We start from the raw sequence: 25,185 nt of genomic DNA, 5'->3' as shown, positions 1-25,185 counted from the left end.
TTGGATTTGCTTCTATTTATTTATTTATTTATTTATTTTTGAGACAGGGTCTTGCTCTGTCACCCAGGCTGGAGTGCAGCGGTGCGATCTTGTTTCACTGCATACAACCTCTGCCTCCTGGGTTCAAGTGAGTCTCCTGCCTCAGCCTCCCAAGTAGCTGGGATTATAGGTGTGTGCCACCATACACAGGTCTCGCCCTGTCACCCAGGCTGGAGTGCAGTGGTGCGATCACGGCTCACTGCAGCCTCAAGTTCCTGGACTCAAGTGATCCTCTTGTCTTAGCTCCCGAATAGCTGGGACTACAGGCTGAGCCACCATGCCTGGCTAATTTTTTTTTTTTTTTTTTTTTTTTTTTTTTGAGACAGAGTCTCGCTCTGGCGCCCAGGCTGGAGTGCAGTGGCGCAGTCTCGGCTCACTGCAAGCTCCACCTCCCGGGTTCACGCCATTCTCCTGCCTCAGCCTCTCCGAGTAGCTGGGACTACAGGCGCCCGCCACCACACCCGGCTAATTTTTTGTATTTTTAGTAGAGACGGGGTTTCACCGTGGTCTCGATCTCCTGACCTCGTGATCCGCCCGCCTTGGCCTCCCAAAGTGCTGGGATTACAAGCGTGAGCCACCGCGCCCGGCCAATTTTTTTTTTGTTTTTTATAAAAAAGATCTGCTATGTTGCCCAGGCTAGTCTCAAACTCCTGGGCTCAAGTAATCCTCTTGCCATGACCTCCCAAAGTGTTGTTATTACGGGTGTGAGCCACTGCTTCCAGCTCAATGTATTTTAAAATACATTAAACCTAGAAAACCCTACCAGTGCTGTAGGGGAGTCGTGAGGTCCTTCTAGGGCAGGGTCAGCCAGCTGCAGCCCACAGGCCAGATCAGGACCCAGCCTGTTCTCAGTAGAGCCCTGTGGGGATCTGCGATGCCCAGTCATGTGTCTTGTCTGTGAGGTACCAGCAGAGTTAAGCAGTTGTTTTAGACCACACAGCCCGTGAAGGCCAAATGCTTTCCTGTCTAGCCCATTATGGAAAGTGTGCCGACCCTTGCTTTAGGGAATCACACGAGTTTGTTTGTTTTTTGTTTGTTTTTTTTTTTTTGAGACAGAGTTTCGCTCTGTCGCCCAGGCTGGAGAGTGCAGTGGTGCCATCTCAGCTCACTGTAGCCTCCACCTCCTGCGTTCAAGCAATTCTTGTGCCTCAGCCTCCCAAGTAGCTGGGATTACAGGTGTGCATGCCTGGCTAAATTTTGTGTTTTTAGTAGAGACGGGGTTTCGCCGTGTTGGCCAGGCTGGTCTCAAACTCCTGACCTCAGGTGATCCACCCACCTTGGCCTCCCAAAGTGCTGGGATTACAGGCATGAGCCACCGTGCCTGGCCCACATGGGTATTTTTTAAAACCATGAAATAAAAGAGTTTGAGAATGTATTGCGCTTAGATGAGAGTCAGTGTTTTGTGAAATGTTTCTGGGAGTGGGGGTCGGGCACAGGCGTGAGATGTTTTCCTCGCCCGAACCACAGTCTGAGCAGTTGGAGTGCACTCCTGAGCCCACCCTCTAGGAGGCCCCAGCGTCTAGCTGCCGGCAGGAGAGGCCGGGGCCTGGAGTGCAGTGCCCTCTCTGCCCTTGCAGGAGGAGAGGCTGAAGAAGGAGCTTCGGGTCAAGCTGGAGCTGGCCAAGTTCCTCCAGGACACCATTGAGGAGATGGCCTTGAAGAACAAGGCAGCCAAGGGCAGCGCCACCAAAGACTTCTCTGTGTTTTTCCAGAAGGTGCTGTGATACGTCTGAGTCCCTGTGACCTCACCAGGGAGCCTCCCCTGATTTTCTGTTTCCCCTTCGCTGTGCTCAGCAGAGTGGAGCTCCCCCAGGTGCTGGCTGGCGCTTGAGAGTTTACCCAGGAGGCTCAGTCGGGGGCCAGTGGAGTGTCAGGAGTCTGGCCCCCATGAGCTCCCAGTGAGTTGAGCTGTGGTGGCTGCGCCTCGTCAGCCTTCAGAATTATGGGTGTCTGTGTCTCGTCACCCTGCAGCTGTCCAGGAGCAGTAGAATCTGACCCATGAGGAGCCTGAGACCCTGATGTTGTGAGGTGTGGGTGGCTTGGCCGGGCTCCTCTGCTGGGCACTGCCCTCTGGCTGGAGTCAGTCAAGAAGGTCCCAGGTCCCAGGGGCTGGTCGGAGGCCTGGACTGTGGGAGCAGTGGGGGCTGGAGAGGAGAAGTGGCCCTCGAGGTTTCCTGCAGTCATGTGGCCAGTGAGGTGAGGATGGGGGAGAGGGTAGGTGCCATGGACGAGATCCCTGAGGACTAGATGGGGTTGACGAGGCCAGTATCATTGGCTTGAGGGACTTGTGCCACTTTGGAGTGAGAAGGATGTGTCTGAAGTGCAGGAAGAGCTTAAACCAGGGGCTAGAAACTCTAGCCATGCGTGTGCATTGTCTGTGGGGTTTTCCCGCTGCAGCACAGAGGCGAGTGGTTTCCATGGCTGCAAAGCCAGAAATACTTGCTCTCTGGCCCTTGACAGAAAAGACTGCCAGGCCGAGGCCTAACCACGGAGAAGCCTCTCGGGAGGAGGCGACACAGCCATGGGGCTGCTGAGCCCCCCAAGGAGTGGGTGGTGGTTCCAGCAAGATGTTCTAGGGGGAGCCATACTTTGGGAGCCTCACCCAGGACGTTGCGGCTTGCAGAGCAGAAGGAGGGGCCTGTCGCAACCTTTCCTGGGCCGCCCAGCTGCCAAGAAGGATGTGCTTGCAGTCACCTGCATTGGGGTGTGCTGCATAGGGCGGCCCCCAGGAGCACACCTGAAACAGTGTCTCAGAGCTGGCATCCTGCATGTTACAATTTGAGTTGGGCACCAAGTCAGGCTCGTCCTCCCTCATCTGTCCCCTCTGCTAGGTACCCTCCTAGCCCAGCTCTTGGCAGAGACTGAGCTGGTGGCTTATCCCTCAGGTGGGAGGAACTGCAGAGGGTCACCCAAAGGGCCCTGAGTGATCTGCGCTAAGGGACTCTAGCTCTCCCTAAAGAGCTAGATGGCCACCCCTCCCCCAAGGCTCAGGCAGTCATCCGTGGGAGATGTAGGTGCACACAGGTGCGCCTCTTCCTGCCCCAGAGCAGCAGGGTCCCAGCCGCTTCTGTGGCAGAGAGAGGATCACAGGACCTGCATGCAGCAGCCTGTGGGCCCGGGCCTCTCCCCCAGCAGACAGCAGCCTCAGCTTTGCTGGCTCAGGCAGGAGAGGTCCACAGGCCAGACACCACCTCTCCCCAGGCTAGCCCAGCACTGGAGTCAGAAGTCAGTGGTTTGAGGCCGAGCTGGGCAGATGACTTGAGGTCAGGTATTTGAGACCAGCCTGGCCAACATGGTGAAACCCCATCTCTACTAAAATACAAAAATTAGCTGGGCGTGGTGGCTCAGCCTGTAATCCCAGCTACTTGGGAGGCTAAGGCAGGAGAATCCCTTGAACCCAGGAGGTGGAGGTTGCAGTGAACCGAGATTACACCACTGCATTCCAGCCTGGGTGACAGAGTGAGACCCTGTCTCAGACAAAAAAAAAAAAAAAAAAAGAAGTCATCAGTGGTTTGAGTCCCTGAGGATGAGAGGCAGCACCCTTTGGGAATGTGGTTGGTCGTGGGAGGGAGCTAGGTGGGCGCGTGTCTCGGGGATGACCCTTGTGACCACTTCCGCAGATCCGGGAGACAGGGGAGAGGCCCAGCAATGAGGAAATCATGCGTTTTTCCAAATTATTTGAGGACGAGCTGACCCTGGACAACCTGACACGGCCACAGCTGGTGGCCCTGTGCAAGCTGCTGGAGCTACAGTCCATCGGCACCAACAACTTCCTGCGCTTCCAGCTTACCATGCGGCTGCGCTCCATAAAGGCAGACGACAAGGTGAGCTTGGCCATACTCGCGCCACAGCTATGCTGTTTTACCTTTTTTTTTTCCTGATGACAAAAGCAGCATGTCCTCATTGTAGAAACTCTGGAAGATGCTGAAGGATCAAAAATAAGCTCACTAGGAGTCTTGCCACTCACAGATTGCAGATCCTTTGAAGATGGATGTCTTTTCTCTGGCAGCTTCTCGGATGATCTCTCTGTTTGGATTTCGTCAGATGTATAATAACTTGCTTAGGTGTGTCTGTCTTTGTGTTCATCCTGCTTATTGATGACAGTGCCTCTGTGCCTCTCTCCTCCCATCGAGGGCCTCATTGAGGGTCCACTTGCCCCTTTGCCCTGTCCTGTCCATTGCACGTGCTTGCCTGTGTGTTTCATGCCCTTTTGTGCTTTCAGGGCGCTACCCTCCTTCTAGGTCTGATTACTCTTTTTTTTTTTTTTTTTTTTTTTTTTGAGACGGAGTCTCGCTCTGTTGCCCAGGCTGGAGTGCAGTGGCGCCATCTCGGCTCACTGCAAGCTCTGCCTCAGCCTCCCGAATAGCTGGGACTACAGGCGCCCGCCACCACGCCCGGCTAATTTTTTGCATTTTTAGTAGAGATGGGATTTCACCGTGTTAGCCAGGATGGTCTCGATCTCCTGACCTCGTGATCCGCCTGCCTTGGCCTCCCAAAGTGCTGGGATTACAAGCGTGAGCCACCGCACCCGGCCACCTTTTTTTTTTTTTTTTGAGACGGAGTTTCGATCTTGTTGCCCAGGTTGGAGTGCAGTGGCAAGATCTCGACTCACTGCAACCTCCGCCTCCTGGGTTCAAGTGATTCTCCTGCCTCAGCCTCTGGAGTAGCTGGGATTATAGGCGCACACCACCACACCCGGCTATTTTTTGTATTTTTTAGTAGAGACAGGGCTTCACCACATTGGTCAGGCTGGACTTGAACTCTGGACCTCAAGTGATCCGCCCGCCTCGGCCTCCCAAAGTGCTGGGATTACAGGCGTGAGCCACTGCGCCCGGCTGGTTACTCTTTTATTCCTACTAGGAGCTCTTAATTTAAGATTTCAGTTCTCAGGTAAAACTGTTCGTCTTGTCATTTGTCTTTTTGAATGCACTAACCCTAGTTCACATTGATTACTCTAATAACTGGGTGGTCCGTAGGCCTTTTTCTTTTGCTTTCCCTTCTGATTTTGTTTGTAGTGTTTAGTTTTTCCTGAATGCAGGCATTGTCTGTGGAAGATAAAGAGGTTCAGGGCAGTGTTGAACTCTTCCAGGAGGAGCCTGCCTGCATCTCTGGTGAGCAGGTTGAGGGCCAGTCATTTCCACGAATCAAGGCAAGGCCATGTGGGGAGCCTGTATCCCGCCCTCGCCTGGACACAGCAGGCACCCCAGCCCTGGTGGTGATGGTGTCATAGAAGGCTGCGGGGGCCAGCCCCTGTGGTGTCAGTGGAGACCAGGTGGGGGGCTTGAGCTTTCCTCTCATCTGACAGTGTATCCACCACACTCCCCCACCGCTGGGGTGGCCTTGGGGGCCCAGTGGAGAGTTGGGACTTTAACCACTGCCCAGCAGGAACAAGGCCACGTCTACCATGGTGCCAGTGGGAGCCAGGTGGGAGACAGTACTGAGATGCTTCTGCCCTCCTGCTGGGAGAGACACCTGTGAGAGCCAGAGCTCCCACCCACCCGCTCCCAGCGGTAGCAAGCAGCACCGCTGTCCTGCAGATGTCTGTGGAGGCTGGATGGGGAGCCTGCACTTCTTACAAGGCAGCGCTCCCACCACTTCTAAAATATGCCTGGGATTTAGCTTATGGATGTGAGTGAGTGACAACATGGAGAGGTCAGTGCCATTGAGAGAAATGTGTTACCCACAGCTCCCCTGTCACTCGGCCCCACAGAGCCTCCACACCCATGGGGAGCAGTAAGCTGGGGCAGACGATGCCTGCCTTCCTTGTGTGCAGCAGGTGGAGACATGTCTGACTGGGCAAGGAAGGGAAACACAGACGTTAGGGTTTGTGGTTGGTCCATGAAAGCTGGACCATAGGGAGCTAGAAACAGCTTTGGCCTTGTTAGCTGGCTCATGGGATTGGTAGATGCCAGATCATCAATTGCAAACTCTGTGCAAATTAGAATACCCACCGCCCATGCCACCATGCACCAGAGGAGGTCAGCTGCGACACACTGGAAGTCAGATCTAGATTCAAGAAGCAGGAATGTATCAGTGAATGAGAAAAAGCAACGCGTGGTACTAACCCTGAGATGACAGTTAGAGACCCCGCACCTGGGCCTCAAACAACCACCAGCGCAGAGCTACAAAAGCCACAACAGAGTAGAACACATGAAAAATAGATCTGGGCAAGGAAAGAGAAGAAATATGTTATTAAATAGTAATAATATTAAAAGATATTAGGAGAAGATATTAAGGCCAGGCACAGTGGCTCACATCTATAATCCCAGCACTCTGGGAGGCCAAGGTGGGAGGATTGCTTGAGCCCGGTAGTTTGAGACCTTCCTGGGCAACATAGTGAGACCCCCCACCTCTACAAAAAATTTTAAAAATTAGCTGGGCTTTGTGACTTGCGCCTGTAGCTCCAGCTACTCAGGAGGCTGAGGCAGAAGGATCGCTTGAGCTTGGGAGATTGAGCTTGCAGTGAGTCGTGTGTGTCACTGCACTCCAGCCTAGGCAACAGAGGGAGACTCAGTCTCAAAAAAATTTAAAAAAGAAGAACCTGGCCGGGCACGGTGGCCCAAGCCTGTAATCCTAGCACTTTGGGAGGCCGAGGTGGGTGGATCATGAGGTCAGGAGATCGAGACCATCCTGGCTAACACGGTGAAACCTCGTCTCTACTAAATATACAAAAATATATATTTTTTGTTGTGGCGGGCGCCTGTAATCCCAGATACTTGGGAGGCTGAGGCGAATGGCGTGAACCCAGGGGCGGAGCTTGCAGTGAGCGGAGATCCCGCCATTGCACTCCAGCCTGGGGGACAGAGCGAGACTCCATCTCAAAAAAAAAAAAAAAAAGAACCAAATGAAAAATTACAACTGAAAAATACAATATCCAAAGTCAAAACCTGGGTGGGCTCAACAGCAGAATGGATACGATAAAAGACAGAACCAGTGAACTTTAAGATAACACGATAGAAATTACCCATTTGAACAACAGAGAGACAATAGTGGAAAACATTGAACAGAGCCCCACAGCCTGTGCTGTCACAGGTGTCGACCCTCTGTGTTATCTGATGTTCAGGGAAGAAAGGATAGAGCAGGGCTGAAAAAGTACCTCAAGAAATAATGGCTGGCTGAAAACTTCCCAGGCTCAGTTAAAGATGTAAATCTGCCAATTTCAGAAGCTGAGTGAACCCTGAGTAGGATAAATCCAAATAAATTAACAGCAAGTCACATCAGAGTCAAACTAATGAACGCTGAAGACAAAGGGTTTTTAAGGCAGTGAGAGAAAGGCATCGTGTGTGTGTGTGTGTTGTTGTTGTTGTTTCATTTATGAATGCCAGGTCTTTTTTTGGGTTTTGGGGGAGATGGTATCTTATTCTGTTGCCCAGGCTGGAGTGCAGTCCAGTGGCACAATCTCAACTCACTGTAGCCTTGACCTCCCGAACCCAAGCCATCCTCCCACCTCAGCCCCCTGAGTAGCTAGGACCACAGGCGTGTGCCACCACACCGGCTAGTTTTGTTTATTTTTCTTGTAGAGATGAGGTCTTACTATTAGGCTGCCCAAGCTGGTCTGGAACTCCTGGGCTCAAATGATTCTCCCACCTTGGCCTCCCAAAATGTTGGGATTGCAGGCATGAGCCACTGTTCTTGGCCAAGAACAGCATCTTTACCATTAGGGGAAAATTTGAATGACAATGGATTTCTCATCAGGAACTGTGGAGACCAGAGGAAGTGGAGCATTATTTTTCAAGTGTTAAAAGAACTGTCAACCCGGGATCTATAACCAGCAAAAATATAGCAGTGATGGGGAGCCAAGGCAGTATCAGAGGGAAGGAAGCTAAGACTGTGTCACCAGCAGACCTCCCTTAAAGGAAGGGCTGAGGGAAGCTCCTCGACCAGAAAGGAAACAGTAAGAGAAAGTACCTCAGCGCGGCAGGAAGAGTTCCCAGCAACCAGAGCAAGGGTCGGCATGGCGGGCTGCGCTCTCCCTGCAGCAAGCGGGGCTGAGGGACGTGCTCCGCGATGTGGGTGGAGGTGACGGCTGAGACTCAGAACAGATGGAGGGGAAGCTTCAGCACTTGCCTTCGTGGGTGGAGCACCGACTCCACTGCGCTACAGTGAGCTGCGTCCATGGATTGTGTACCATGATCCCCAGAGCAACACTGAAAATGCTGCACAGAGACTCCAGACCACCAGAGCCAAATCAAACGGAGGCCAGCCAGCCCACAGGAGGACAGGGAGAAGAAAGCAGACAGAAAGCAACTTCATTCCTGATCAACTGGCAGAGCCCAGCTCAGTGCGCGAAGGGTTTGGCTAAGGAGGGCACACACGCCGCAGAATGCTGCGTGGCAGTGAGAGGCCTAACCCGGCACACCCATAGCACCCCCAGTGGGTCCTCAAGGAACCCCAGAGGTGACGTCCTGCACGATCCTATTCAGAGAGCACTCCAGGTGACAGCTGCAGACATGGAGATAAGCACGTCTGTGAACAGGCAGCACCGGGAGCTGGGGAAGGTGGCCTCTGTCTTGACTGGGTGGGTGGTGTGTGCTAATTGCAGTGCTGCTGGTGAGACATTACGCTAGGGGAGGCATCTGATGCATGGGAGCTTTGTTATTTGTTAAAACTGGATGTGCGTCCACAGTTATGTCAAGTTTGGTTTTAGAAGTGGAAGTGGTGGTACTGCCTACCCCACAGGGTGGTTGTGATGTGGAGTAAACTCTGAAATGGTGGGCCCTGCTGCAGAGTCCTGGCGTGGGAGCCCTGTTGTCGGCATCTGCCTAGCAGTAGCTGTCATTACTTCTCCATGTCTCTCTTCACCTGTTGCTCCCTGTATGCCTTGGTGTCCTCTATCTCTGGAACTCCTGTTTGCTTTTCCAGTTGGGGTCACAGTGACCTCGGGCTGAGCAGAAGAGAGGGGCCCTTTGGGTATGAGGTCAAGATATATCTTCGGAGTATCTGGTTCCCTCGCCTTCCGTCCCTTCTTTTCCATCCTGGGTACACTTTGACAGATGGTGGACTGGGGGATCAGGAGAAACAGCAGGTGGCAGGAGTGGCCAGGGTGGGGCTGGTTCTGCCATCAGGACAGAGGGTTGGAGGTGAACTTCTTTGTCTCAGGGGGTTGGTCGTGGCCGTTCTGCACTTCCCAAGATCCTGACCCTCCATCACTGGCTTCCAGTCACTTCAAACCTAGAACTGGGCTTTGGTGGCAGTGGTTTGATTCTTGCTTGGCAAAATCTGTTAGCCACTTGCTCTGGAGGGTGTTCACATAGACACAGTGACCCACCAGCAACTGGATGATAATTCACTCACTTGTTTTCTAGCTGATTGCTGAGGAAGGGGTGGACAGCCTGAATGTCAAGGAGCTGCAGGCAGCGTGTCGGGCACGAGGCATGCGCGCCCTGGGCGTCACGGAAGACCGCCTGAGGGGTCAGCTGAAGCAGGTGCGTGAATATTCGCCTTGTGCCAGGCCAGCATTTGCTCAAAGGAAACATCAGCCTTGAAAGGCCACTTGGAGGCTCTTCTCAAACTCTGGGCCGGCCTGGCGAGGCGACACTGTGACCTCTCTGGGGACGGCTAGGATGTTTGGGCTGTTTCTCGCCCTTCTGCTCTTACCACATTCACACCCCTGAATTCTCACCTTTCGTTGCCTTTTGAATATTGCTCTGATTTTTCTTGTTTGCTTTTAGTTGATTTTAAAGACCTTAATAACTTACTATTTTGGTTATCTGTAGTCAGATGAGGACTGGAGTTCACCTCTGAGATGTCGGACGTGTTCACATTTTGACTCTTTCTGAACTGGGGCCATGGAAGGTTTGGGTGGCATGGCGAGATCTGACTTTGGAGCCACCCCTTCTCTGGCCACGCCCTGATCTGGTGCCTGGTTCCCAATGCCATCAAATTGAGTGGCTTGTAGGTCGGAAAGTGACAGCCCCGGCCACTCACTCTTACATGGAAAGGGTAAGGGGTGCAGGGCTCCAGCCAGTTTCTCTCGGTGCCCTGGCACTGGCATGCCCTTGTTGGCAGTCATCCTCCTGCCGAGTTTTTCTCACAACCTGCAAGTGTAGATGAAGGTGTGTGTACACACTTCCCCTCTCGACACAGACAGTATTTATGGCGTGATCCTGTGGCACCCCCTGCCTTCCACAGCTGTGTCTTCCATCGGATTCCCCAGCAGAGCCTTCTCTGTGTCTGGCATGGGTGCTGACCTCCCTAGCACTCTGCCCAGCCTTCTGGAGCTCCGTGGGGATATGGGCCACACACACAGGGGTGTCTGAGCGGGGGGGCCGGTGCTGTCCCTGCCCAGGCCCCTCGGCCCCCAGTGGAGTGTGGCACATTGGGGGCCCGAGTGTCATGTGTTCACATTTTCCTTCTCTACCCACTTCTCCTCACCGTTGCCTTTCTTCTCTTAGGGTTTGTTCTCATGTTTTGCCCCGTGTTCAGTTTGTCTCCAAACATTGTCACGGTCTTTCTTGCCCATTTGGAGATTGTCTTGGTGTCACTCAAGCAGCCAGCCCCAGAACCTGGCCTGTGCAGAGCCTGCAAGGGCCCAGGTGCTGACGGGCCTCAGTGACACTGCCTCTGCAGGCCCATTATATGTTGACCTGGGCTGGTCTTGTTTCTTTGTTTGAGACAGAGTCTTGCTCTGTCACACAGGCTGGAGTGCAGTGGCGTGATTTCGGCTCGAAACAACCTCCGCCTCCCTGGTTCAAGCAATTCTTGTGCCTCAGCCACCCAAGTAGCTGGGACTACAGGTGCTCACCACTATACCTGGCTAATTTTTGTATTTTTAGTAGAGATGGGATTCGTCATGTTGGCCAGGCTGGTCTTGAACTTCTGACTTCAGGTGATCCTCCTGCCTCGGCCTCCCAAAATGCTGGGATTATAGGTGTGAGCTACCATGCCCGGCCCCTGGGGTGTTTTTAAGTGAAGAGTTGGTGCCTTGTTCTGAGGCCCTTGGGGTCCTTGCTGTGGGGGTTGCTGACCCCCGAGCTTCTCTGGTGTTTTGTTTACTAAGGCCATCGTCGGGTCACACAGCAGAGCAACAAACAGACCTTGTAGAACTTGAGACACCATCTTCTCTGAGAGCTATTCTGGTGATGAGATGGGTGGACCTGCTGTGGTGCCAGCAGGGTTGGGGGGCTGCCCATCTGCTGAATCTGGCCTTGGTTGCAGTGGCTGGACCTGCATCTGCATCAGGAGATCCCCACATCGCTGCTCATCCTGTCCCGGGCCATGTACCTCCCGGACACACTCTCTCCAGCCGACCAGCTCAAGTCCACACTGCAGACCCTCCCAGACATTGTTGTACGTGCTGTCGGAGACCCCTTTTACCTCATCTCTTCATAGGTGGCCCCGCTCTTCTGGGGTGGGGGGAGGTGTGCAAGCGCACTCATTCCTCAACCATGGGCGAGGAGCCCCCCATCCACCCAGCCTCCCTCCCACCCCCTCACTAGTGCCCCCACCCAGCCACCTGTCCCCTTCCTTCCATCCCTCCTCACTAGCCCCTTGCCTGCCATCCCCCGTGTGGCACAGTTGCCAGTGGTCCCAACCTGGCCACGTGTTGGCTGCTGTGGATCTGGGCCGCGGTCCTTGGAGCTATGCCAGCAGCGCCTGTGCTCCTTCCCACACGTCAGGAGTCATCAGGCGAGCGCAGAGGGCGGCCCAGGGGCCTCCCAGCAATTGCGGGCAGCACCTTGGCAGTGCCTTCTGTCCTGTGTGTGTGAAGCCCAGGTGGTGACAGGGGCAGGGGACACAGGACACAGGACAGAGGTGAGGGGCAGCAAGGGCCTCTGGCGGCTTCTGGGCTCACCCACAGGTGTACCCTCTTCTGAAGGCAAAGGAAGCGCAGGTGAAAGCGGCCGAGGTGGAGGGTGAGCAGGTGGACAACAAGGCCAAACTGGAGGCCACGCTGCAGGAGGAGGCGGCCATCCAGCAGGAGCACCGTGAGAAGGAGCTGCAGAAGCGCTCGGAGGCGGCGGTAAGCAGTGGCCCTGCTCCGTGGGGCATGGGGCTGTCCTGACCCAGCCTCCCTGGAAACCCCCACAAGCCCAGTCTTGGCCTCCTGCATGCTTGGCCCTGCAGCTCTGTCCTGCATTTTTATTTCCTCCTGGAGTGGTCAGGGAGGCAGGGTGCCCGGGTGTGAGGGCTGCAACTCTGACATGGGGACTCCCTGATGGCCACAGTGGTGCTCACGGGAGATATACCTTAGCCGTCGCAGAGGGGCGAGCTTAGCATATGGCAGTGCCCACCCTCTCCTCAGGGACTTGCTGTGAGGGGTGCTGGCAGAGGAGCCTCAGGCTCCCCCAGCCTCTGGGCTCCTCTTCAACTCGGGCCCTGTGGTCCTCTTGAGTCACATGCATGGTGCCCACCCACAGGCTCAGCCTCCTGCTCTGCAAGTGACAGGGCAGCTTGGTGGAGTCTTGGGGAGACCAGAGATGGATGAGGTGCTCTAGCCTGTTCCAGAGAGGGCCCCAGGTGACCTGGCAGCTGCATGGAGCCTTCCTAGGGACCTTCTGTGGCAGGCGTGCTGCCCGCTTTCACCTGCAGGCCTGGTCCCAGTGTGGCCTCTGCCATCTGTTCTGAGCATTGGGGAGCGGGAAGACTGCTTCTGTGTGATGGCAGGTGCCGGGCCGGTGTCGCCTTGCCTTTCAGAAGGATGTTGAGCCCGAACGTGTGGTAGCTGCTCCCCAAAGGCCAGGGACCGAGCCACAGCCAGAAATGCCTGACACAGTCCTGCAGTCAGAGACCTTGAAGGACACTGCCCCTGTGCTGGAGGGCTTGAAGGTAATGAGGCAGGTTCTGGGGCCCTGGAGACTGAGGAGGGCATGGCCTGGCTTTGTGGACAGTTGTGGGGCAAGGATGGGGACAGGTTAGCTGGGGCATCTATAGCCCTCAGTGAGAGGAGATGGTGCAAGGGGTTGAGGACGAGGCCACTGGGCCCCTAGGAGGCTTGGTGGTTAGGAAGAGAGTGAGTCCGGCCGGGCTCCGCACTGCCTGGGTGCACAGCAGCTGAGGCTGCTGTGAACTTAGCACCCTGGCCCGCAGTGTGGCAGGTAGAGATGCCAGTCGGCAGGTTTCAGGGCCCTTTGTCAGCCTGCCCAGACAGTGAAGGGGTGTGGAAGCCAATGTGGCCCCTCTAGGTGGAGCCTCCTCCACAGCCCAACCTGCTGTCACCTCCTGTGGGGTGATCTGGGCTTGGGGCATCTTCAGACTCCCCATGCGAGCCTGTGAGGTGCAGCCTCCAGGCGCCTGTGCTGCCTACATGGGACGCCTCCTGGTGCCTTCCATCTCGAACTCGCGGGCTGAAGTGCAGTGGCGCCATCTCGGCTCACTGCAGTCTCAGGCTCCCAGGTTCAAGCAGCTCTTCTGCCTCAGCCTCCCAAGTAGCTGGGAGTACAGGCGTGCACCACCAGACCCAGCAAATTTTTGTATTTGTAGTAGAGAGGGGGTTTCACTACTCTCTTGGCCAGACTGCTCTCAAACCCCTGACCTCAAGTGATCTTCCCGCCTCAGCCTCCCAAAGTGCTAGGATTACAGGTATGAGCCACCACGCCCAGCCATAAAAAAAAAAATTTGGCCAGGTGCAGTGGCTCACGCCTGTAATCCCAGCACTTTGGGAGGCTGAGGTGGGCGGATCACAGGGTCAGGAGATCGAGACCATCCTGGCTAACATGGTGAAACCCCATCTCTACTAAAAATACAAAAAATTAGCCAGACATGGTGGCATGCACCTGTAGTCCCAGCTACCCAGGAGGCTGAGACAGGAGAATGACGTGAACCTGGGAGGCGGAGCTTGCAGTGGGCGACAGAGTGAGACTCTGTCTCAAAAAAAAAAAAAAAATTAACAAACTTTTTAGCAAATCAAATAGAACTGTTCTGTAAAAAGAATCATGATCACGTGGGATTTGTGCAAAAAATACAAATTGGCTTGAATTTTTTTTCCTTTTGAGATGGGATCTCACTCTGTTGCCCAGTCTGCAGTGCAGAGACGTGACCTTGGCTCACTGAAGACTTGACCTCCCAGGCTCAAGTGATTCTCCTGCTTCAGCCTCCCGAGTAGCTGGGATTATAGGTGCCCACCACCACACCCGGCTAAGTTTTGTATTTTTAGTAGAGATGGGGTTTCACCATGTTGGCCAGGCTGGTCTCAAACTCCTGACCTTAAGCGATCCTCCCACCTCGGCCTCCCAAAGTGCTGGGTTTACAGGCTTGAGCCACTGCGCCTGGCCAAAATTTTTAAAATGTAATTTCCATATTAACAGACTAAACTAGAGAAGCCGGGAATGTTTATCTCGGTAGCTGCAGAAAGAGCCTGTGGCAGAACCCAGTATCCGTTCCTGATAAGCAGATGTCCTGCACACGCAGGCAGCTTTCTCAGCCCAATCAAAAGCATCTGCAGAAACACCTCCAGCTGCCGTCACCCTCAGTGGTGAGACGCTGATGAGATTGTCTGTCCTCACTCTGAGCTCAGCATCAGCCTGGGGGTTTCAGTCAGGGCAGTTGGATACAGAAAACAAAACCATATAGATCAGAAAGGAAAAAGGAAAACTCTTTATTCACAAATGGTATGAACAATCAATTGTGCTTCACTATGGTAATGAGTAGTCAGAGAAGGTTTGAACAGTATGGCACGCCCTGAAATGAACTACTTAGGGATAAATTTGGAAAAAGATATGCAAGCGCTGTTCACGGAGTACTGTAAAATGTTGCTGAGGGAAAGAAAAACCAAACAGAGGGGCTGGGCGCGGGGCCCACACCTGTGATAGCAGCACTGTGGGAGGCCGAGGTGGGAGGATCGTCTGAGTCCAGGAGTTTGAGACCAGCCTGGGCAACATAGTGAGACGCCGTCTTTACAAAAAATAAAAAGTTGGCCAGATGTGTCAGTGTGTGCCTGTAGTGCCAGCTCCTGGGGAGGCTGAGGCAGGAGATTGCTTGAGCTTGGGAGATCAAGCCTGCAGCAAGCCATGATTGCACCACTGCACTCTAGCCTGGGCGACAGAGTGAGACCCTGTCTCAAAAAACAAGACAAGAAACACACGACCACAGGGGCAAATCTCAAAATAAGTGAGAGAAGTCAGACAGAAAAAGAGCACACGCTGGATGATCCGTCTGTCTAAGATGCTAGAAAGTGCACCTGAGTCTGCAGTGGCAGGAGGTGGACCTGAGGTTGCCTGGGGGTCGGCGGCGGGACCCAGTAGGGACACAAAGATGCATTTGGAGGTGACTCTGACTGTAGTGAAGGTTTCACAGTACACGTGTCAATTCATAGATGACACGCTTTAAACAAATGCGGTTTGGCATATGAGGGCAGACAGTGACTGCATGCCTGCAGCCAGCATAGCAGTGAACCTGAACCCTGCTGGTCTCTTGTTGCCAATGAGTGTCCAGTGAGACTCTTGCCCTGGGCTGCCCATATAATAGGAGCAGAGCAGCTGGTCACTTGGGAACAGGCCAGTTCTTTCCCTTGGTTCAGGCTTTGTTGTTTGCCCATTTTTATCCCAGGAGGAAGAGATCACTAAGGAGGAAATCGACATCCTCAGTGATGCCTGCTCTAAGCTGCAGGAACAGAAGAAGTCGCTCACCAAGGAGAAGGAGGAGCTGGAGCTGCTGAAGGAGGACGTGCAGGACTACAGCGAGGTGGGTGGGGTTTGCTCCCTGGACTGTGAGACTGCAAGACGAGTAAAATCGCTGTACTGGCCCCAGAAGGATTACATAATGCTTCCCTCAGATACGTGATAAGCTGGCCAGAGTATTTGGAGAGGAAAGCAAATTATAAATAAACCTTATTCAGTAACCTTTCCACAGCCATTCTGGCTGGACCAATCCTCTATAGTGTGGCTGTGTGCCATTCTGGCCACAGATGTGTGTGCACCCTTTTTTTTTTTTTTTTGAGAGAAGGTCTTGCTCTGTTGCCCAGGCCGGAGTATGGTGGCACAATTTCAGCTCACTGCAACCTCCACCTCCTGGGTTCAAGCAATTCTTGTGCCTCAGCCTCGCGAGTGGATGAGAATATAAACATGTGCCACCACGCCTGGCTCAATTTTTTGTATTTTTAGTAGAGACAGGGTTTCTTTCACCATGTTGACCAGGCTCATCTCAAACTCCTGGCCTCAGGTGACCCACCTGCCTCGCCCTCTCAAAGTGCTGGGATTACAGGTGTGGCCACCTTGCCTGGCCACATCTTTTAGTTTCTAAACATGCGAAGGTGTCTCATGAAGAGTTTAGTCACTCGATGAGATCTTATTCATGATTACATAAAAGTGGCTTTTTTCTTTTCTTCCATAGTGATTTTTTTTTCCTTTTTTTTGTAAATAATACTTCCTAATACGATTTTTTTTTCTTTTTTTTTTTTTTTTTTTTTTGAGATGAAGTCTAGCTCTGTCACCCAGGCTGGAGTGCAGTGGCGTGATCTGACTCACTGCAACTTCCGCCTCCTGGGTTCAAGTGATTCTTCTGCCTCAGCCTCCTGAGTAGCTGGGACTGCAGGCATGTGCCACCACGCCTGGATAATTTTTTGTATTTTTAGTAGAGACAGGGTTTCACCATGTTGACCAGGCTGGTCTTGAACTCCTGACCTCATGATCCACCCACCTTGGCCTCCCAAAGTGCTGGGATTACAGACATGAGCCACTGTGCCCGGCCCCTAATACGATTTTTTAAAAACTGTTTTCATAGCTCTGTTGGGAATGATAACTGATTTTTCAATTGGCAAAAATAATTTGCCATTTCTAGATTGACAGCCCTCATGCCATGTGGGTTCTCCACTGGATGTGAGGTGCTTATCACCAGCTCAGCCTGTTCCTTCCCTCCCCTCCCCTCGCCTCCCCCATTCTTCCTCATGATGTTTACTCATGGGAAAAAAAACCTTGGAATTTAGAAAGACACTTAAGGCTGGGCACTGGCGGCTCAGGCCTGTAATCCCAGCACTTTGGGAGGTCAAGGCAGGAGGATCACTTGAGCTCAGGAGTTTGAGACCAGCCTGGGCAACATGGTGAAACCCCATTTCTGCAAAAAATACAAAAATTAGCCAGGCATGATGGTGTGTGGCAGTACTACCAGCTACTCTGGAGACTGAGGCAGGAGGATGGCTTGGGAGTGGAAGGCTGGGAGTTGGAGGCTGCAGTGAGCTGAGATCATGCCACTTTACTCCAGCCTGGGCGACAGAGCAAGACCCTATCTCAAAAAACAAAGACACTTAATTTCCTTGATTAATTAGTTCACTTAATTTTTCTTTAACAAATGTGAAGGAAATTGAGATTGAGAGTAGATTCTATGTCTTTTGCTTGCAAGGCAGTGTACGAAAATAAGAAATTGGTATGATAGAAACAATTTTATGACTTTCTCTGGTTTGAATTAATGGGTGTAATTACAAGTTAATTTATTACCTTTTTTTTTTCGAGATAAGGTGATCTTGGCTCACTGCAGCCTCGACCTCCTGGGCTCAAGCAATCCTCCTGTCTCAGACTCCTGGGTAGCTGGCACTACAGGTGTGCACCACCACGCCTGGCTAATTTTTTGTTCTAATTTTAGTAGAGATAAAGTCTCACTATGTTGCCTGCGCTGGTTTCAAACTCCTGTCCTCAAGTGATCCTCCTGCCTTGGCCTCCCAAAGTGCTGGGATTACAGGCATGAGTCACTGTGCCAACCAGATTCTTTTTTTTTGAGAGAGAGTCTCGCTCTGTTGCCCAGGCTGGAGTGCATTGGCATGGTCTTGACTCACTGCAGCCTCTGCCTCCTGGGTTCAAGCGATTCTCCTGCCTCAGCCTCCCAAGTAACTGGGATTACAGGTGCCCGCCACCATGCCCAGCTAATTTTTGTATTTTTAGTAGAGGCGGGGTTTCACCACATTGGCCAGGCTGGTCTCGAACTCCTAACCTCAGGTGATCCGCCCGCCTTGGCCTCGCAAAGTACTGGGATTACAGGCATGAGCCACTACACCCAGCCCCCTTTTTCTTTTAAGACAAACTTTTTACAACCAAAATAATTTTATTAGGACTTGCAGGAGATCAAGAAGGAACTTTCAAAGACTGGTGAAGAAAAATACGTGGAAGAATCTAAAGCCAGCAAGAGATTGACAAAAAGGGTGCAGCAGATGATCGGACAGATCGACGGCTTGATCTCGCAGCTGGAGATGGACCAGCAGGCTGGCAAGCTGGCCCCGGCCAATGGCATGCCCACGGGGTGAGTAGGGTGGCGGGCGCGGGAGAGGGATCGGAGACTCACACAGGGAGGCTGGTCTCTTTGCTGGATCTGAGCTGGGCCCTTCTGGCTCCAAAGGGCACATCGTAGCCTCTGCCTGGCTGCCTCTCCACCTTTGACCAGCAGTCCCAGCCAGGAACCCTCTGGCATGTCAGTCTCTGCCTCTCTGAGAGCAGTTCGTCCCTTCCTGGCCCCTCTTCCTCTTCCCACAGCCCTCTCCCCTCCCACTCCAACCTCCGCCTCTCTTGGCTTCTGTTTCCTCTAATTACCAGGCTCTCTTTTGCCTCTCCCTCTTCCTGACCCCACCCACACTCAGTAATGACACCAGCTCGGGCAGTCGGCCTTCTCTGTGCCCAACATGTCCCAGATTCCTGCAGCAGTGGCTGAGGGAGCTGCCGTTTTGTGAGTCCCTTCTGGGTGAATGAAACAGCTGTTGGGTGACAGCTGGTGTCCTGCAGGCTCCAAATCTCCACCCCCACACCCACAGTGTTGTAGGCGGGCTGCCCGTGGCAGCCTGCTCATGCCCTCGTCCCTGCTCTTGGAGGCTCTCATCTGCCCAGGGCACCGCAGCCCCCATGGTTATGAAAGTATTGCCAAGTGGCCATAGGCCTGAGGACAACCGCCCAGCAGCCATGGCCCCAGAGGGGCATGCCTGTGGAAACCCTGGACCCGGTGGTGTTTCTGTGTTTGTGTCCACGCTGGCCCTGGGAGCTCTTGGCAGTGTATGCAGGATGGGATAATGCCTTGGGGGTCCATGCTGGAGGTTACCTGGCTCACGCGGAGCTGCCTGTGTCAGTGCTGACCACTTGCAGCCACAGGTGTGGGCGGTGAGGTCCCGTGTAGCAGGATGCCTGCCCGTGGCCACATGCAGGCTGTGCTCCCACAGGGAGAACGTCATCAGTGTCGCTGAGCTCATCAACGCCATGAAGCAAGTCAAGCACATTCCCGAAAGCAAGCTCACCAGCCTGGCCGCAGCACTGGATGAAAACAAGGATGGCAAGGTCAACATCGACGACCTCGTCAAGGTGGGCCTCGCTGGGGACCGCGCAGGCCATCCACCACCTGCTCTGGGGTGGGGTGGGGCAGGGAGACTGTGCATTGCATGCCCGGCACCCTCGTGGGCAGCTACCCCCTCCTGTCAGGGGTTTGGGTCTGTCACTGCGACTGCTCCTTTAAGCCGCCGCTCTCATTTGAAACATCAGAAGTGAGAAATTATTGAAGTTACAACTCAAGTGTTGAGATAACAAATGCACCTAGTGGCCACGTGTCTCACTGGACCCTGCCCCAAGCTGGTGGCACTGGGGAGCCGGGGGAGAGGGCGGCCCCCGAGGCTGAGAGGCGACTGCACAGGGAGCTGGGGGGCGGCTCACACTTCCCGGGGTCCCCCAAGGCTGAGAGGCAACTGCATAGGGGAGCAGGGGGGCAGCTTGGGCACCCCCCCGAGGCTGAGAGGCGACTGCTGGGCTGAGCTCCCAAGTGCAGCCACTCAGGTTCCAGGGTAGCCTAGAATATCCTGGCCCAGGATCCAGTCTCTGGAGGGAAGGCAGGGCTCTAGCCTGGGTGCGCACACACCAATTTTCCCAATCACTGACGTCTCTGAGGGGAAGCTGCCTCGTGGCTCCCGGTGCATGCGTCAGGATAGTGATTTTCCAGACGTCTAACAGAAGTGTTGGCTGGTTTCTTGCAGTTCAGTTTGGAAGCAAGGATCAGGTATCTACTGCACAGCTGCCCTTCCCTTCCCTGCTAGTCTGGGTGGCAGAGTGGGGACAAGGTCCCTGCATGTCACCCCACTCTGTCCTGGGAAGCCATGGCCCAGGTTCCCGGCCAGAGCAGGAACTTGACCCTGGCAGCCCCATTGTGCTGTCTGCCACCTGCCAAGGCAGCCCCCTGGCTCCTTTGTCCTCTCACTCTCTGAGCCCCTTCCCCAGGGCCTGTGGCATCCCTTGGAGGAATTGGTGCTCTGAGGACCCTGGGGCCCTCAGGCAGTGATTGCGTGCATGCTGCTGCCACCCCAGCTGGGGCGGCTGATGGCACTGGCCACGCCTCCGGCTCCGCCTCACTGTGCTGTAGGGCGCAGCCACCTGAGCCTCTCCCTTTCCCATGTGTGTAGGTGATTGAGCTGGTGGACAAAGAAGATGTTCACATCTCCACCAGCCAGGTGGCCGAGATTGTAGCAACACTGGAAAAAGAGGAGAAGGTGGAGGAGAAGGAGAAGGCCAAAGAGAAGGCGGAGAAGGAGGTCGCAGAGGTGAAGAGCTAGAACCACCGGCCTGGGCACCTGTCCTCCTGCTGTGCCACCACCCTGGCAAGGGCCATGAGGGCGATTGCTTTGTGGTGATTCTTAGTAGCTCATCTAATATTTTGGCTGGAATAAATCAGAGACTTCCATAATCAAGTAAATTTTAATTTTCATCATTCCACGGAGATTCAATCTGTCTGGAATCCCGGAACCCCTCCACAGAATCGTGTCTGGATCCACACTGTGGTGTGGCTGCCACGGCCTCCTGGCTCCAGAGGCAGCTGGGCCGGGCCAAGGCAGGAAGCGCCCCCCCTACCCCCCACGTGTGGCCTTGAGTCTCAGCGTCTGACTGTGCTGCCCTGTCCCCAGGGAAGAGAATAAGGACCACGTGGACTCTGCCCACACAGAGCTGGCTGCTGTGCCCACCCCCAGGGGCGTCAGGAGACACAGCCTGGCCTCCTCAAGGCTGAAGATGCCTCCATTCGCCTGTGGACCTGGATTTCTCGATTTCAGTGTCAATAGACCTGTCTTCCTGCACACTTTCAGTTGGATCTGGGTCACTGGAGACAGAGGTGTCTGCCATCTCTGTGGCCTCTGGAGAGTGACGTCCTCCTGCTGGGAGTGCTGGTTCTCACGTGCGGTTTTCCTTGTGTATCGGAGCTCTTTCTTGGCTATTTCCCCCAGTTCTTTAAGCAGTCAGTTGGCACAGAGTTTCCCACGCTGGTCTGCCTGCCCCAAGAGCCGTGCGACTCCGACGCAGCCCTGGCCATGGGGCTCCCTTGGGTGGTGCTTGGGCTGCGTGCCACGGGGGCTGCAGTGGATTCACTGTGTCAGGGATGAGCCTGGCTCGGGGGTTGGTGGGGCTCTGAAGCGCATTTGGGGTTCTTTGTAGCTTCTAATGTGAGGTTTGAGTCCAGTGCACCCACAGCAGCATGCCCTCCTCATGCCCTCCTCACTCCTTACGGTGTTGCAGGCTCAGGCCCCTGGGCTCCTTTAGCAAGCAGGCTGGTCAACAAGGCACGAGGATCCGGCACAGGGCATTCCCTGGGGCTTCAAGGGCAATACCCCCAGTGCTTAGGGTTTGCCCTGTGCCCTCTGGGTGGGGCGGCCTCCCCGCATTCGGCACTCGGCAGCATGGTCAGGCTGGCCAGGGTGTGGGCAGGTGGTGTCCTGTGGCACCTCCACCCTCCTGCCCAGCCGGCTGTGTCACACTCATCTTTTTTTTTTTTTTTTTTGAGACGGAGTCTCGCTTTGTCGCCCAGGCTGGAGTGCAGTGGCATGATCTCGGCTCACTGCAAGCTCCGCCTCACAGATTCACACCATTCTCCTGCCTCAGCCTCCCAAGTAGCTGGGACTACAGGCGCCCGCCACCACGCCCGGCTAATTTTTTGTATTTTTAGTAGAGACAGAGTTTCAGCGCGTTAGCCAGAATGGTCTCGATCTCCTGACCTCGTGATCTGCCCGCCTCGGCCTCCCAAAGTGCTGGGATTACAGGTGTGAGCCACCGTGCCCGGCCCACACTCATCTTTTTAAGGTCAGGTTGGTTCCTGGCAAAAATGTCCCTCTGGGGGCCTCCAAGCATAGGATTTGGAAGACAGGAACGGCACAGGCAGCCAGGAAAGCAGCTGCGCTCAGACGATGCCTTCTCCATTACTTGAAGCTTCTTTCTGTTCAGCCATTAAAGAAACTTGACAAAATAGGAACAGGAGATATTTCTCAATTATAAACCTTCGTGCAGGGACAGTTGGCTTCCAGAGGCTTTCAGATTTCAGTTAATTGAGAAGTTTGTTTTAGATCCTTAACTAATATTTATGAATTCTCTCACCCTGTGTAAGTAGCCTGGTGTTCGTTTGTCCAAGTGTACTTACCCTTGAGAACAAGGCTTGCAGTTGCCAGGTGTGTGCAGACGCCTCTCCTGTGAGCCGCATCCCGGGCCCATTCAGCTGCCCCGGCTCTCGTCCCCGTCCTCACTGCCTTGGCTGAGCGCTGTTGACGTGAACAGCCGCTGCCACAGGCAGCCCGTCCCACTGTCCCCTCTGCCCTGGACTCCGCGTGGCCTCAGAAAGCCGGCTTGCCCTCCGGGTGCCGCAGGGGCTTGGCAGGTGGGGAAGGCTCTGCCTTTGGTGGCTTCCGCGACATCAGCCGTGCTCTGATGCAGGCTTGCTCCCTCGTCATCCTCCCTCATTGTTCTGTGTGCATTTTTCTCTATGTCCTGACCTTTCTTCTTGCACCTAAAAGTGCTGTCTGGGTGCAAATGTAAGCAGTGGTGGATCCAGAAATAAGAGCTTTGTGTAATAAGCTTCGTAAAACAGTCCTTTCTTACACCTGCCCAGTGCCAGACCCCCGGTCTTGGCCTTTTTCAGGAGCTGGGATATCTGCGCCTGGTGAAAATGAAACGAATTCCTGATCTAGGAATTCAGTATTTCCTCCTCACTCCAGCTAAGCACTCAGTTTTTTGTTTTTTGTTTTTTTGATACGGAGTCTTGCACTGTCACCTGGGCTGGAGTGCAGTGGTGCGATCTCGGCTCACTGCGACCTCCACCTCCCGGGTTCAAGCGATTCTTCTGCCTCAGCCTCCTGAGTAATTGGGATTATAGGCATGCACCACCATGCCCAGCCTTTTTTTTTTTTTTTTTTTGAGACAGAGTCTCGCTCTGTCACCCAGGCTGGAGTGCAATGGCGCAATCTTGGCTTACTGCAAGCTCCGCCTCCTGGGTTCACACCATTCTCCTGCCTCAGCCTCCCGAGTAGCCGGGACTACAGGCGCCCGCCACCACACCTGGCTAATTTTTTTTGTATTTTTATTAGAGACAGTGTTTCACCGTGTTAGCCAGGATGGTCTCGATCTCCTGACCTCGTGATCTGCTCATCTCAGCCTCCCAAAGTGCTGGGATTACGGGCAAGTTTTTATTAGAGACGGGGTTTCGTCATGTTGGTCAGGCTGGTCTTGAACTCCTGACCTCAGGTGAGCCACCCGCCTCAGCCTCCCAAAGTGCTGGGATTACAGGCGTGAGCCACCGTGCCCAGCCTAAACTCTCAGTTCTAACGTAGGGATTCAGGAATTGGGCATATGGCTTTCAGACTCCTTTTGCAATGTCACAATCCAGACTTTTTTTTTTAATGAAGAACACCCCGCAGTGGCTCGCAGTGGGTCCCGGTGCTGACAGGAACGTGCTGGGGAGCAGGCTCTGTCTTTGTTCGCAGTGGGTCCTGGTGCTGGCAGGAGTGTGCTGGGGAGCAGGCTCTGTCTTTGTTCGCAGTGGGTCCCGGTGCTGACAGGAACGTGCTGGGGAGCAGGCTCTGTCTTTGTTCGAAGTGGGTCCTGGTGCTGGCAGGAGTGTGCTGGCGAGCCGGCTCTGTCTTTGTGCATCCTTCAGGGGTCCTAGGGCTGACTCCACCGGACAGCCCGTCCTGGGCTGTGTTAAGCACCTTTTGTAGAATTCGTATTTTTATTAAAACATCAAATCTGTGTTCCTGTAACAGTGCAGAGTAATATTTCTGAACCGTTGGGCACACAGGAGCGAGTGGAAGCCGGCAGAGCTGTCCACGTGGCTGCAGGGGCTGGGCCTTGGGGCGCGTGTGGCTGTGAGGCCAGTTCCAGAAGGAGCCTCACCATCCCTGGGGGTTTGAGTGCTGGGCCGCCCTCCGTGGGTTCAGCCCTTGGCTTCACGCTTCTTGCCCTGCAGGATGGGCCTGTAGGGTCAAGAGACCCACGTTCCCAGGTCCTGTGACAGCGTGAGCTGCTCATGGAACAGTGTGGGACATTCTCCAGGCCAGTGGCCCTGCCACCTGGTCATGCTTTCCCTGCTCTGGGGACCTCAGTGACTTCTTGGGAGTCCTGGGGTTAGGAGCTGGGATCCTGGCCGAGGTGTCACCCAGGAGGGCCAGCTCTTCTGAAAGACTCCTCAGGCAGCTGAGGGGAAAGAGCGCCGAGTACGGCCCTAGGGAGTCCTGGATGAGGCAGGGCCTTCAGCCTGTAGTCCAGCCCACAGGCAGGGCCCAGACGCCCTGAGGGATGTGTGATGGCCTGGGGCCGTGGAGGGCAGCCCCCAGCCCGGACCTCTGGGTGCCTACCTGCCTCAGCGTGGCCCTGCTGCAGGAGTGCGTGGATGGTTCCAGGGCCAGGATGGCAGTGTGGCGTCTTGGCTCCCTACCCTTCTCAGTGGACAGAAGCCATCCCTTAGGCGCTCTGCCCACACTGGGACCAGGCCCTGTGGGCACCTCATGGGCTTCTCTGCAGCCCTGGCTGCTGGTTTGTTCACACTAAGGGTCCTCCCTCGGTGCCTCCCTTGACACCCAGGCCCTAATTAATCAGAGGAAATGACCCACAGCTGGGGTGGGAGGTGCTCACTCATGGGGACAGCAGCCCAAAGAGCTGTGAACAAACCAGGTGCCCTTGGTGACCCCAGGAGCCACCAGTTGTGTCCTGGAAGCTGGGCCTCCCATGAGACACGTCCCCCTCAGAAAGCCATCAGCAGACAGCAAGGGCAGGGACCCTGCCAGCCTAGAGCACACCCAACCACTAGAGGGTACCCTGATGGTGGAGGTTCAGTTGTGCTGACAGCTGGGGTCTCTTATGGGCTCACCTTCTTATGGGACAGGGGGAGGCAGCCAGGGAGCCCCTGGTGGGGCAGCTTCGAGGACTGTGCCCTGCCACCTGGGGTCGCTAAGGAAGCACTCTGAGGAAGAGGGGGCTGGCCCACCAGCACCTTCATGGGCCACTG

The 25,185-nt window shown here is 54.5% G+C and overlaps 1 protein-coding gene across 6 annotated transcripts in view; it reads left to right on the top strand.

Moving 5' to 3' along the window:
- LETM1 (leucine zipper and EF-hand containing transmembrane protein 1) overlaps window positions 1-23,941 on the top strand; it is a 44,448-nt gene extending 20,507 nt beyond the window's left edge. For 2 of the 6 annotated variants that reach the window (XM_055245704.2, XM_063619690.1), the window contains 10 exons: window positions 1,617-1,754; window positions 3,660-3,863; window positions 9,345-9,464; window positions 11,197-11,328; window positions 11,858-12,001; window positions 12,676-12,807; window positions 15,526-15,660; window positions 18,017-18,204; window positions 19,109-19,247; window positions 20,333-23,941. In XM_055245704.2, the coding sequence (XP_055101679.1) occupies window positions 1,617-1,754; window positions 3,660-3,863; window positions 9,345-9,464; window positions 11,197-11,328; window positions 11,858-12,001; window positions 12,676-12,807; window positions 15,526-15,660; window positions 18,017-18,204; window positions 19,109-19,247; window positions 20,333-20,482 (1,482 nt within the window). In that variant the 3' untranslated portion in view covers window positions 20,483-23,941. Of the gene's footprint in view, window positions 1-1,616; window positions 1,755-3,659; window positions 3,864-9,344; window positions 9,465-11,196; window positions 11,329-11,857; window positions 12,002-12,675; window positions 12,808-15,525; window positions 15,661-18,016; window positions 18,205-19,108; window positions 19,471-20,332 lie in introns of those variants that run through there. The other 4 variants (XM_055245705.2, XM_063619689.1, XM_063619688.1 and 1 more) reach the window with 4 other exon arrangements.
- Window positions 23,942-25,185: the final 1,244 nt, after the last annotated feature.

The sequence above is a fragment of the Symphalangus syndactylus genome, chromosome 16 (genome assembly GCF_028878055.3).
Source record: "Symphalangus syndactylus isolate Jambi chromosome 16, NHGRI_mSymSyn1-v2.1_pri, whole genome shotgun sequence".
NCBI classification, from domain to species: domain Eukaryota; kingdom Metazoa; phylum Chordata; class Mammalia; order Primates; family Hylobatidae; genus Symphalangus; species Symphalangus syndactylus.
The sequence above is the reverse complement of the archived record's forward strand: the minus strand, read 5'-3'. Positions and strand labels throughout refer to the sequence as shown.